General features: G+C 36.8%; 1 protein-coding gene across 6 annotated transcripts in view; it reads left to right on the top strand.

Annotated features, from left to right (window-relative positions):
* col12a1b (collagen, type XII, alpha 1b) overlaps positions 1 to 13,763 on the top strand; it is a 151,583-nt gene that overhangs the window by 67,548 nt on the left and 70,272 nt on the right. For 3 of the 6 annotated variants that reach the window (XM_084377838.1, XM_084377843.1, XM_084377839.1), the window contains exons 30-38: positions 100 to 114; positions 2,074 to 2,213; positions 7,519 to 7,648; positions 8,450 to 8,598; positions 9,036 to 9,165; positions 9,940 to 10,079; positions 10,204 to 10,333; positions 10,412 to 10,551; positions 13,031 to 13,160. In XM_084377838.1, the coding sequence (XP_084233964.1) occupies positions 100 to 114; positions 2,074 to 2,213; positions 7,519 to 7,648; positions 8,450 to 8,598; positions 9,036 to 9,165; positions 9,940 to 10,079; positions 10,204 to 10,333; positions 10,412 to 10,551; positions 13,031 to 13,160 (1,104 nt within the window). The remainder of the gene's footprint in view (positions 1 to 99; positions 115 to 2,073; positions 2,214 to 7,518; positions 7,649 to 8,449; positions 8,599 to 9,035; positions 9,166 to 9,939; positions 10,080 to 10,203; positions 10,334 to 10,411; positions 10,552 to 13,030; positions 13,161 to 13,763) is intronic. The other 3 variants (XM_084377840.1, XM_084377842.1, XM_084377841.1) reach the window with 3 other exon arrangements.

Raw genomic sequence — 13,763 nt, 5'->3', positions numbered from 1 at the left:
GACCAGCTTCCAAAAAATCAGTACACAAATATTTTACACTCACAGAAGTAACTCGTGTTGAAATAATAATGTTGTCGTTTTCTCAACGTTTCTTTCTAGTGTTGAAGGATGAATGTAAGTATGTCGTATGAGAAGGACAGGTTCCTTTTCATCGTAATGTTCTTGATGTTGTGTGGAATGGTATTGTGAACCATGAGGGACAGTGTTCATAGAAGCACACTTTTTCTTTCTTAACTGCATGAATGTGCATTTCAGTGCTTCACTGTGCGTTCACACCACAAGAAACTTTAGTCAGTCGCTGTTGGACACTGCTGCCTTTTTACATTTTCATTGTCTTGTTGCTTCAGAAAAGATAAGCAATTTTACTATAGATTTAACTTAATAAGGAATTTTAAACCATGAACACAGAAACCCAATAGGATCTGCTGGATAAAACTGACCATCTGGACACCTCAATCATGGATTTATTCAGCAGTTAATCCATCTTTTTAAATTAGTGTGCATTCCAAGTTAGGCTGCCTGTACCCATGACAAAATTGCTGATGCTTTTCACATGTAAACAGTTAAAATTACCTGACACATCCCGCAAAGGTAGTCACTTCATGAGCTAGGAGTAAAGTTTTTTTTTTTCTCCATGTTTTATAATATGGCTTGATTCAATCCTAAACCGTGCTTTGTCACAACATAGCCAGAACGTTTAGCTTCTGCCGTGATATTATTGATGTCTTGTCATATTGTGGTTGTTAAGAACCAGAAAATAATGAAATGCCCTGAGCACAGCACTTGAATGAAACTTTTAAAAACCACAGCAGTTATGAAAATGGTTTCACTGAGAATATTGAATGTTTCGGGTATAAACATTTATTTGCAGATGAATGAAGCTCTGTCTTATCTCATCACTTAACATTAGGATTCTTTGTGTACATCAGATGGCATAAACAAACATGTATTTTTTAACAATCCACATTAGCTTCATGGTTGATGCGTAGTAGATTGTGGTGTGAACGTAGGTTCAGAGCTTTTAATGCAGAAAGTGTGTAAGTTGACCTGTAACATGTCATCCTCCACAGACCTCCATCCATGTGAATTAATTCAACTGTCAACCATTTTGTTTTGTTTATTTTACCTACCATCCTTCACCAGGGTGTCATTGTAACATTTCTGTTGTCACATTTTCATTCATCTCACATTAATTCATCATGTCATCCTTCATCAGTGTTCGCCCAGTCATCAAATTAATGTTTTTGCATGTTGTTGTGTTATTGTGAAGTGTTTCTGTTGTGGGGTTGAAGGTCAGTGAGCTTTGAATTCAACAAAATCAGCTAACGATTTAATATAGGACTCAGTAACTTTCTTACACTGTAATTATATCTTTTAAAATTGGTCATAATATTTCCTAATCTATTTGTAGTCTATCCAAATGAATTTGGTGCAATAAAAAATGTGTAAGAGTATTCCCTCAAATTTTTCTGATCACAATTTTGTTTACGAGGTTTTTTTTTGTTTTGTTTTTTGCCAAAACGCCTGATTTTGATAAAAATCCTCCAACTTTTATTTATATTGCTAAAATGGGTTAGTTTGTTGTAAATTGTAAGTTGTAAATCCTAAAATTTCTTGCTGTCCCACTGTAAAATGTATTTGTCATGATCCCCAAATTAGATTCTGTTCTTGCAAAATCAACCAATTTTTTTTTTCCCCACACATTTTTTTAAAGTTCAAGTGCAAATTTATTGGTAAGAATCTTAAAATGTGTATATTTTTAATACTGAAGGGACTTACTATAATTAAAAAAAGTGGCTCATTAGTTATTAAGACTGATGATTTGAATGAGAAGTTGCTGAGCTCCAGCCCTGCTCTCAACAGCTTCATTGACCAAACTGCTGCTCCTGTTTTCATCACCTCGCTGCTTTCATCATGAAATTGACCCCTTCAGCTTGTGTGACCTGCGGGATTGTGGGAGCATCAACATCACTGCCATCATCATCCTCACCATCACCATCATCATCGCTAAAAAAACACAGTTTACACTGTTTTCTATTTATCTCACTGGAGTTTGTGTCTGTGTGCTCCCAGTGCCTCCTGAGCCTCCTCAAAACTTGAGGGTTTTCAACGCCACCACCTCCTCACTGTCGGTGAAATGGGACGCCGCCCCTGGCCCCGTCCAGAACTACAGGATCACTTACAAGCCTGTTGCTGGAGGCGAGCCTCTTGTGGTGAGTTCACTGCTTATTTTATAATATTTAAAATAACAACAGGAGAAAAAACTTTAGATAGAAATAAAGTGATGTCATCAGCATACTTACAACTCAGATTCCATCATGTGTTTGAGAAAGTGTTGAACCTCGCTTAATCCTTTCTTGTGAACAACTGAGCCTTTCGAGGATGCCCCTTTCATACCCAATCATGATACTATCACCTGTTACCAATGACCCTGTTTACCTGTTGGATGTTCCAAGCAGGTGTTTCTGGAACGTTCCACAACTTTCCTAGTCTTTTGTTGCTCCTGTCCCATATGTTTGAAAGGTGTCGCTGACATCAAATTCAGAATAAGCATATATTTACAAAAATGAAATGAAGTGATGAGGTAAAAAAAATAAATATGTTGCCTTTGTACTGTTTTCAGTTGAGTATGTGTCAAAAAAGCTGAGCAAAATATCGCTTTCTGTTATACAACCTTGTTGTAAGTGACAATAATGGCTCTTCAATTCCCCTAAAGTAAGATATAGCTATATAAGTGTATCCTCCTTACATAAATTAAAATGTGGTGAGAAAAGCAGGAAGACAAAAATCTAAACTGAAAGTAATTATTGTTTTTTAACATAACATGACGTCTTCAGTCACAAACTGGTGAAATGTGTTTTTTTAGATGGTTTCATCGACACCAAGCAAGTCAGGGCGTATTCATACCACACATTTTAAACATAACATCTTAAAAGTGCTTCTGCATGAGGCATATAAATACATTAAAGAAAATATTGGAGAATATAAACCTGACCTTTAGAAATATGGATATTAATATAAATTAACTCAGGAGACCTTTATATGGTCATTCATATTGGTATATCTACACATGTATATATTAATAGGCTGAGACTATTTACTTATAGACTTACAAATGCACTTATATTTATGAACTTGACTCATTCAGAGACCTGGTGCAGATATCTGAGGGCAGCCTCTCAATGTTTTACAGTCTTTTTTTATTTGTATTCTTATTATGTTGATTTGTTTCTGTACTCTCACTCTTACCCATACCTCTCCTGGGGTTAAATAAAGGTTTATATTATTTTATTTTATTCTGAAAGACAACAAGAAACAAATTCATAAAATATAATTAATTAAAGAAGAAGATAAATTATGATGCAGTCAATAAGTAACAGTACATATTTTTGATATTGGTGTATATGTATTGTATTAACTAAAATGTGGATCTGATTCTGCTTTGTTGGCCAAGTATGTGAACACATACAGGGAATTTGACTCTGGTTTTACATGCTGTCATTAGACACAGACACACACACACACACACACGCACACACACACACACACACACACTCACACTTGGCTCTTCATTTTATCAGGAGACGTGAGCTGGAGCTGTTCCATCGACACTGAACAAAAGAGTGACTGAAGAGATTTCTACAATGTTTATCTAAGTTATACACCCACATTGGCTTCAGTTCATTGACTGTTTTAAAACATTCAGGTTTACCAGAAAACAAATCCCTTCAAAAGAATCACTAAAAGCTGTGCAAGCAAACTGGGTATCCTCTGTGTGTCCAGGATTAGAGGAACAATTTGACTGAATTCCTGTTTAGGGTGGATTTTCCTGATATGTTCGAACAAACAGAGATTTTGTTCGATTCTTTCTGGGGTGCGGTGTAGCCGGCTGTGGTGCTTTTTGACCACTGGGAACATCTCCAGTGTGCTTCAGCCAGTCGATGACAAATCTAATGAATATCTCAATATGATGGAGAGCTTTAAATCTGTCAGAAAAGTTTGCAGAATGAGTCCCAGGGTACATATAGAAAGAAATCAATTATTAAGTGTTTAATATGATGGGATGTTTTCTCTCCCTCTGGAGATGATACGCTCTCAGGACATCCAGAATGAAAAGTACTTAGCGAAGAAAGAACAGGATTGAAAGGCAAACACTTCATCATCATGCATTTTTATAAAGGAGATCATTTTTAGTAAGGATTACTTACATATTTGGAGATGCCTGTCAAAAAGTAAAATACACTGAGTCCTTTATTTAGGCACCAAACAAATAAAAAACAACAAAATTCCTTAAATTTACTTTTATTCATGTAAAAGTACACAGGTACAGTATCATTAGTAGACCTTAAGCACTTATTGTGAGGGAAATATTGAAAAGCAAAACAAATATTTCCTAATAAACAAAACTACAACAAAACCTTGTGTCTATTTGTTAAAAAGTCCACACAGAGAGGATGTCATGGTGGATGAATTTCGTCAAACACAAGACTTTCAACCAGAAGACCTGGTATCATATACTGTGTAAAAACAAAAGTCAACACTGACTTTCGAAAAAAAAAATGAGAAAAAATGTCTTTAGACATAAATGATTTTATATTTTGAGTTTTCAGTCACAGTTTGGTTAGGTTTAGGCAACAAAACTACTTGGTTAGGTTTCGGAAGCTATCATGGTTTGGGTACAGATAGCATCAAAGAGCTTCCTGAATTGATGGACTGCGGCTGCGAGATGATGGGTTAGGGTTATGATGACAATCAAAATGAGTCACAGTAGAGATCTGTGACAACAAAAATAAACAAATTAGGGAACAAATATTTCCAAAACATTTACAGTACAGGTTGTATTTTGTTTTAAAATCTTGTCTCTCTCTTAAGATGCACTTAAAAGTCCTGAAGGTGTTCAGCAACACCGCTCCGCAAGATATGTTTTTGGCCTTTGTGAGCTCCTTCATCACATTTTAACGTTAAGTTTATGACATCGTCCTGCAACTGGATTGTAGAGTCAGAGGAGTCCTGCGTTTGGCCACCAATCTCACATTCCTGCTCGATGACGCCACAGTAATTAGCCCTGGAAATAAGTAGGCTGTATGAAAAGAATTTCAGTGAGTTACAGATTTGATTGTGTCTCTGAGATGTTATGACAGAGTTCCCCCAAACAATGTGTCAGGGTCGAATCATGAGGTCACCGGTACAAATCTGTCTAATGTAGCCCTGATGCCCTCCCTACATCAGATGTGTATAACAGAGGAGTGAGAGCATCTGGTGTCGTGTTGTCATCTTGTTGTTTTTAACATCAGTCATGTGGAAGCAGACGGAATGTTTGTTTGTGCAGGATGAGCTCAGGGTTTCCTCACCACTCTAAACGAGTAGAAAAGTAGTAGATGTTCACTTTGGGAATTGTGCAAATATAATGGAAAAGTATGGAAAGGATTAGATCCACTGCTGTGCTGATTCTATATTATTAAATATAATGAAATATTACAGTCAAGAAGAATGAAAGCAGACTGGGGGATACTGTAACTAACAGTGGAATAAATCAAACTGGATACCCATAGAGAGGAAAATGTGAAGAATCTCTGTGAGTCTGAAGTTTTAGTTTTACTTAAAGCATGCAGTACGTTTTGAGATACTCTATATTTTTCTTACTGTCAACAAATCTCATGAAAAGACCAAAACCAACATTGATTGTATCCACTAACAAGTATTACTCAATAAAACACCAAATGTGGATCAATCCGCCACTGAAAATAGTCCCCAACAAAAGTACTATTTCCCTTCTGTTTGTTTGATAAAATCTACAGTGAGTAGCTGTTTCAGGAAATGACTGAACCTTTTTTTATCCTGAAACTATATATCTGTTAGCCGTTCTTAAAGATCTTCAGTAGGAACCAATTGGCTTGAAGAGCTGAGAGTCGCAGACAGGAAATCAGAAAGTGTTGCTGGTTTTGGTCAGATAATGGGATTTGTCACCAAGAAGAAAAAAACTGAAAAATGCCAGACTTACCTTGAATAAGCTTCATGAAAAGAAAATTAATGGTTAATGATTTATGTATTTTTATTTTGAATTTTCATAACAGAAGTGACAATGCCCTTTTCAGAATGTAGAAAAAAGATTTTGCTAAAAGAAAATACCAAGATGTTTTTACGAGCGTCAGACCAGTTTGAACTGATTTTTATGCAGAATTTATGTTAAAACACTGAAAAGTGTTGTGCTGCAAGAAAAAACAATGAAATCACCACAGTTAACATTAAACAAACCCATTTTGGCTCATGTTTTAATATTTTAGATTGAAGATTATTATATAACATCATTGATTTGTTGTTAAAAAATAGTATCATATAATTATACTGTATATAGCCCAATGGCCAAAATAAATGTTAGTAGTGTACTTTTCTTTAAGTACAATTTTCAATTTCATGTTGTGATGACTCTGTGCTCATGCTCTGATGAGGTTTAGGCACAAAAACACATTTGGTTATTGTTAGGAAAAGATCAGGCTGGAAAATGTCCATACATATCATTAAAAATATCCAGTGGTTTAAAGGGTTTGCAGAAATATAAATATATATATATATTTTATTCTGGCGACTGGGCTGTGACTTTATATAATGATATCGCTCTTGTGATGAGTACAGTATAATGAAATGAGCCACTCAGTTACCATATGAGTATAAGATGATCACAAAGCAAAATGTCACAAGTTTGATTCCCACTGAACAACACACTGACCCTCTGCATGTTTCTCTGAATAAAAATTCAGCCAAATACCTCAAATACCGATGTACTGTGACGTGATACCCTCTGTGATTTATCTCTGAGCCACCAAGCAAACTGTTTATTCCCTCCACGAATGTGTTTACAGCCTCGTATCCATTTCATATTAAACTGCACAGTTGTTTGCTCAGGATTTCCCAAAGGCATGCTTGGATTCCCTTCCAGAGAAATACTTAATTTTATCATGGATAAATATTGTAAATAGTTTGCTGACATTGTTCTTTAGAAACAGCAGATCAGTCTCCAGAACATGACACACTGACTGCACATCATTGTGCATTTTAGAGGTTCAATTTAGTTTTTGGAAGACAGCAGAGATACGTGATCACAGTTTTAGAGACATTAAGTTGCCTCCTATGGCAAGTTTGTAGATTTTTTACATTTTATTTAATGGAGTCTTTTCTTTCTGTTTCATCTTTTGGTTCAAGCTTTCATATATTTTATTTGTGAACTGTCTAAAAACACTTTCCATTATGCAGGAAACATGAGCTGATATCAGATGAAGTGATAGCTGAAAGAAAAACAAAAAAATGTTTGGATATAAGAACACAGGCTTCATGTATGTTTTAAATTTTGATTATGTTGATTTATGAAGAAAGAGTTTATTTCTGAATTAATCAATCCTAAAATTAAGATTTTATGTTAGTATTTTCATTTTTTAACCTTTTATTTGATCTTTTACAACATTTTTGTTCAATCTTGATGAACTGACACAGACTCACTGCTTACATGTTTCCTGTGAACAGACGCAGGTCGGAGGGAAGAAGACCAACATAGTCCTGCATAAGCTGGACCCCGACACTCAGTACTCTGTCAGTGTGGCTGCCATCTATCCCACCGGAGTCAGCAAAGACATCTCCAGCGACGGGAAAACCAGTAAGAATCAGATATCACAAATTGACAGTTTAAACATTTTCAGATTAACATAAGGATAATCATAAATCATAATCCATCTGATTGGCGTCGCACCGGATCAGGATCAAGGTTTGAGAACGCCAGTCACACAGCAAACTAAAGACTCATTAGCTCCCTTAAAGTTTGTCCCAGAGGTCTGAAATTGGACACTTAAGTAGCTGACATGGTGTAAAACGTGTGTGATGAATTTCATAGTTGTAACATTGAGCATGGCCTCGTTAATGTTACTCAAAGATGACTACCTGAAGACGAGTACCCAAAAATAATATTTCCTTCATGTTTGAACTGCATGATGTAGTGCAAGTTGTAGTTTTACCTCATATGAAATGAGCACATTTTCACAAACTACAGCATGTTGCCTTTTAAATGAGTCCTCATACGTACATTTTGACTAGGTGTCTAGGTGTGCTGTTAAATGTTAAGCACTTAAAAAGGCCAATTGCATTATCTTAAAAAATATTCTTCACAAAGCAGAAAAGTTAATGAAAATCTGTATTTTAGAGATCATTTTAAAAAAGAGTGAAAGAAGGAAGAATGAGAAAAGAAAGAATGAATGAAAATTGCAAGAAAGGAAGTGAAGGAAAGTTTTGAAAGGATAACATTTTATGAGCTTATCTCATGTTAATTATCAAATCTTGATATGTAAAGTAACACAAAACTGCAGCTTTTTGAAATTTAGTGGTGAAAAAGGAGAAAATCTCCCAAAGTAGATTTAATAAAAAACCTTTTTCCAGTTTAGCACCTGTATTTGTGCTCCCTCAGAGCCTCTTGGTGGAGTGAAGAACCTGCAGGTGTTGAACCCCACCATGACCACCCTGAATGTGCGCTGGGAGCCCGCAGAGGGCCGAGTGAAGGAGTACAAAGTCATCTATGCCCCTGCTGCCGGAGGGGCTGAGAGCATGGTAGGACTGGTAGGACAATCATCCGCTTCCTGCTGGCCAGCACTGTGCAGTGTTACATCTGAAGCTACATTATTCAGCTGTGTGTCTTGACATGTCCATCATCTTAGCTCAAAAATGGGTTCTATGTGAATGGACACACTGCACTTATAGTTTCTTGTTTCATGCATGTTGATAACAGCTAATGAACAGAGCTTGCATTTGGCTGATGTGCTCATCCTGCTTTGTCATGTAGCCCTCAGAGTAGCCCACAACAATCAGTCTGTTACTATTGGAGCATAACTGGACTTGGAGTTAGTCACACTGCTCAAACGCATGTGGAATGCTGATGATGCTGCAATTGTAACCACTAGTCAACTTTCCGTAGTTCTTTCCAGTTGCGTCCTTGTTTTTCTGTCTTCTGTCTCAGTTTGAAGCAGCTAATTTGTGTTACTTGTTGTTAAACTCAGGAAACAGTGTCTGCAGGCACAACCAACACCATCCTGCGAGGACTTACGCCGGACACCCTTTACACTGTCTCTCTGGTGCCAGTTTACGCTGCAGGAGATGGAAAGAAAATGTCTGAAAATGGAAAGACAAGTAAGACAAAGAACTAGCTTACACTACAATTGAGCCAATTTCATTTTTACAGGATACGTCCCTTCAGATGGATTATGTCATATAAACATACATATACAAATTTTACATTTTCTTTGCTTTACTGCAATTTTGCCTAAAATTAAAGGTAAAGTTACTGATTTAGTTCAGTTAAAATGTGTCTGTGAGCCTTTTCTTCTCTGTGTTATAACTCAAAATTGGGCCCATCCAATCCAAAATCAGGTGCCAATACTGACATAATTCACTTATCGAACATTGGACTCATGTCACCGATCCAATTAACGATCCAGATTCCATAGTATGATTGATTCAATGTCAATTTCCCATTGCCCACTTTGAAATTCTCATATTACTTTTCAGCTCATGCATAGAAATGTCTGACTAATAATTGATAACGCTTTGCAGTGCACTTGATTTGTTCAACTTTTTCAAATCAGAAAATTAGGTTAATTAGGTAATTAGGTTGAGTTGCTCTTTAAAGACAGCTAAAACTGAAAAATAAACATTTTTACCAAAAGACTAATGCTGAATTTAAAACTTAATAGAAGAGTCAATCAGAGTCTGTCAATCAATTGTCTTGTTATAGCCCTCCTAACACTGTGTTAACACTGGAACTCTGGTACATGGACATCTCTTTAAACATAATCTAGTTATGATACAAATAAAACAGATTAATATAATCTCAACATATTGAAATAATCTTCAGACATCAGATCTTAGACCATTATGACCAACCTGACCTGTCCTCTTGTTTAGGGCCACTTGGAGGAGTGAAGAACCTGAGGGTGACGGACCCCACCATGACCTCTCTGACTGTGAACTGGGACCCTGCTGATGGAGCCGTTCGCCTCTACAAGGTCTTCTATGTGCCAGTTGATGGTGGCCTGGAGGAGATGGTTAGACCCTGTTATACCTGTCTTACCTTTTGAGGACAAAAACAGATCAGGAAGCTGGTTGAGAGGCAGCCAGTTAGGAGACTGACCAGATAAATGACTTTTTATTTTTAATCTTTGTAAACAGGAACAGGTTCCTACAGGCACAACCTCCATCATCCTCAGGAACTTGTTGCCCGACACACCATACACAGTGTCTGTGTTACCAGTCTACCCTGCCAGGGAGGGAAAACGCCAGTCTGAGAACGGAAAGACATGTAAGTGACTGTAATGTAACGTAATCAGTGGATCAGGTGTTAATAGTTTGCCAACAACATTCATTTTCTCGCTCCCAGTGCCTCTGAGTGGAGTGGGCAACATGAAGGTGACCAAACCAACCATCACAACTCTCACTGTCACCTGGAATCCTGCTGACGGCAACGTTCAGGGCTACAAGGTGATCTACGTTCCTGCTGATGGAGGACTGGAAATTGTGGTAAGATCTTTTTCTTCTGTTCAGAAAAGTCTCAAACAGAACCTGGTCCTGAAATAACAGCCTGGGCTGTTTAAAAATAGTTGAAATTAAAAAAACAAAGTTACTTGTGCCTGCACCATAAAGGTTCTCATGCTGAATCCTTTATAATGTACAGAAAGGCAAAAATAGAAATTCTGTTCTTTTATCACTAATAAATTAGTTCTGACTTATTCAACAAACAGTTAATTTACATGAAGGAGCAGATCAGAAAACTGTGAGTCTTGGTACTAAAATATGATCAAATACGAAACATGTGAAGTAAAAAATAAAGGTTGAAAAATTAATTTGATGAGTTAACTTGGATTGAGTTGGATTAACCTGAGTTGAATTCAATTAATTTTGAGCTGAGGTAAATTAACTTAAGTTGGGTCGAGCTAACCTGAGATGAATTATGTTCATTTGAGTTGAGTTAACCTGAGTTAATTTGAGTTAACCTGAGTTGATTAAGTTACTCGGGTTGAGTTAAGTTTAACTGAGTAAAGTTAACAAGAGTGGAATGAAGTTAATCTAAGTTGAATTTTGTTGATTTTAGCTGAGTCAAGTTAACTTGAGACAAGTCGAGTTAACCTGAGTTGAGTTAAGTTAACTTGAGCTGAGGTGATTTAACCTGAGTTGAGTATCTTGAGCTGAGGTCAAGTTAACCTGAGATATGGTCATTTGAGCTGAGTGAAGTCATCTTGGGATAAGAGTTTAATTAAGTTTCACTTAAACAAAATGAATCTAAACTTAATGTTTATGAGATGATATTAGATGAAATACAGTTGATTTAAATTTCAAATACCAGGTAATAACAACCAATCAACTGTACTGACAGAAAGACTTGTAAAACATTCATTTAGTAAGATTTATTATAATTTAATCACAGCTGAGTCCGTGCTGACTCTGAGCTCTTTTATTTGATCTCAGTTGTACAACACTGAGTTCAGACCAGTGTCTCCTTCAGTTGTTTCAAATCAAAGTGGCCGTTGCAGTTTGTTGCTGGATGACTAATCTGATCTGGAAAATCTCCAAGTATAACTTGTTTTTGGCAGACAGTTGTGTGTTAACACTGCTGCTCTGCTTGTGGGTGTTTTTATGAGAATTGAGATTCAGGAGAGACCTGTCAATACTTGAGTAAAAAAGAAAAAAGTAAGATCAAATTTGTCAAAGGAACATTAAGACGAAATATTTAAGTTCAGTTTCGGAATGTCAGGTTTTTGCAGCAGAAGTTATTAAAAAACCTGTCAGACTTTGTTTGAATTGTCGTTCTTCAAAAGCAACAAAACGATCAAAGCCCTCAGCAGGGTTTAAGTGATGTCATGCACTCTGACAGGATAATCCCATCATGCAGTTGCCAGACAAAAGTGTCTAAATCCTTTTCCGAGAGGGCATCCATCATCGTTGCATGGCATGTTTGTCAGTTTTATAGCTCCAGAGAGCAGCTTGTAAAAACTATCTGTGGAAATCCTGTTAATCAGACGCCTGCTGTCGGCACTTGCTGAGGTAAAGAGCCGTGAAACAACAGCCCAAATGATTTGGCTGCTTGTGTTTGTCTGTTTAGAAATGGTTTCTTTGCCTCTAACGATGACATAACTTTCACACCCAATTAGTCCATCAAAGTTAACTTTACGCTCATGTGGTTTCATATGTTGCTTTTGACTTAAGAAGAAACTGTACAAGCTGAAAAAACTGGAATAATTTGGTAAGAGTTTGACTTAAGTAAAGTCTCACAGTCTTTATACAGAAAATTGAAAAAATACTCTAACTCTTACGCTAACTTTTGGTTTAGCAAATACAGTAAAGATGTCTGCTCAAAAAATGGTGTAAATAACCATCAAATCAATTTGGGATCTCGGAGCATCTGGAGACTTGGATTTCACTTGTATTACCCTTGGATTTGATATGTTTTAACAAGTCCTCAGCTACTTCAGCATTTCAGGAGAATACGGCAACGATGCATTGCTGTGAAGCTCCAGACATTTTATCTGACTTCCCAAGTTAAAAATATCTTTGTTTTCTCAAGTGTGGTGGGTCAAATTATTTATAATCAACTGTTAAATGAAAATTTTACCAGTTTTCAACTGGGTAAACTGGTTTTAGTGGTTATCTTATAATGGTCTAAATACTGTTTTAAGACACTAATGCCAACTATTTTCTTGTTGTTTTAGACCAAAAGAAAAGTTGTACGTGTAAAACAGTAGATGTTTGGAATATTGTCACAAGATATTCTGAACTTGAGTACAAAAATATTGTTTCAGTCTTTAAGATTTATAGCCGTTATTTCAGTTCAAGTGCAGTAAACTGAATTTAAGTTTTTGTGAAGCAGCCGATCCTCGAGGAGACATTCTGTCTTTCCACCTGCTGGGGGTCAAAAATCACGACTCTTGGACTCGCAATAATTTAACTCCTTGTTCAAGGGCAGTTCCGCAGGTTGTTGAGTTCACCACGTGTGTGTTTGCAGGAGCAAGTGTCAGAGAGCACCACCACAACCGTCCTAGAGAAGCTTCTACCAGATACCCGCTACTCTGTCACTGTGGTCCCCGTGTATGCAGAGGGAGATGGACCGAGCCTGTCCGACACAGGGAAGACAAGTGAGTAACTGTGGCCGTGTAGTAAATAAGATTTTTTTTTAAGATTGTGTAAAGCTTCGACCAGATTATTTTTATTTCCACGTCTGCGTTCAGGTACTTGCGTGGACCATGTTTCTGGCCTTCGAACCTCAGCAGGAGTGCAGCTAAAAATTTAGTTTTTCCTCAGCTAATTGTATTTTACCTACAACTTTAACGTCAATCTCAATATCTTTCCGTATTTTCAATAACTTCAAAATTTTTAAAGCCACATTTTTGGCCTCAGATCTCAATGCTGCAAAGCCTTTTTTCCCCTCCATGGCTCCTATCTTTGTTTCCTTGTCTAGCATCTCTTTTGAATGATTTATTCGTCTAATTATAGTAAGAGTTTTAGTAACTGTTTTTCCTTGGCCAAAAATGGTCCTCGTCTGACACCACTACATCAACATGATTATGAGGCAACAACCAGATGGTGACATTGTTTCCACATCCAATACTGCTTCATTCATACCCTCTTTTAAATCAGTGTCAAAGTCCCTTTCAGTACCAGGTTGTGGTGGTTCTAGCAGGAGAATGGGATTCAAGTCTCATAATGGGCAATGTCAGTCTATTTTTTTAGACTTACTG

This window comes from Pagrus pagrus, assembly GCF_965226575.1.
Source record: "Pagrus pagrus genome assembly, chromosome: 16".
In the NCBI taxonomy this organism is placed as follows: Eukaryota; Metazoa; Chordata; class Actinopteri; order Spariformes; family Sparidae; genus Pagrus; species Pagrus pagrus.
Note: the sequence above shows the minus strand (reverse complement) of the source record. Positions and strands in the feature narration are given on the sequence as shown.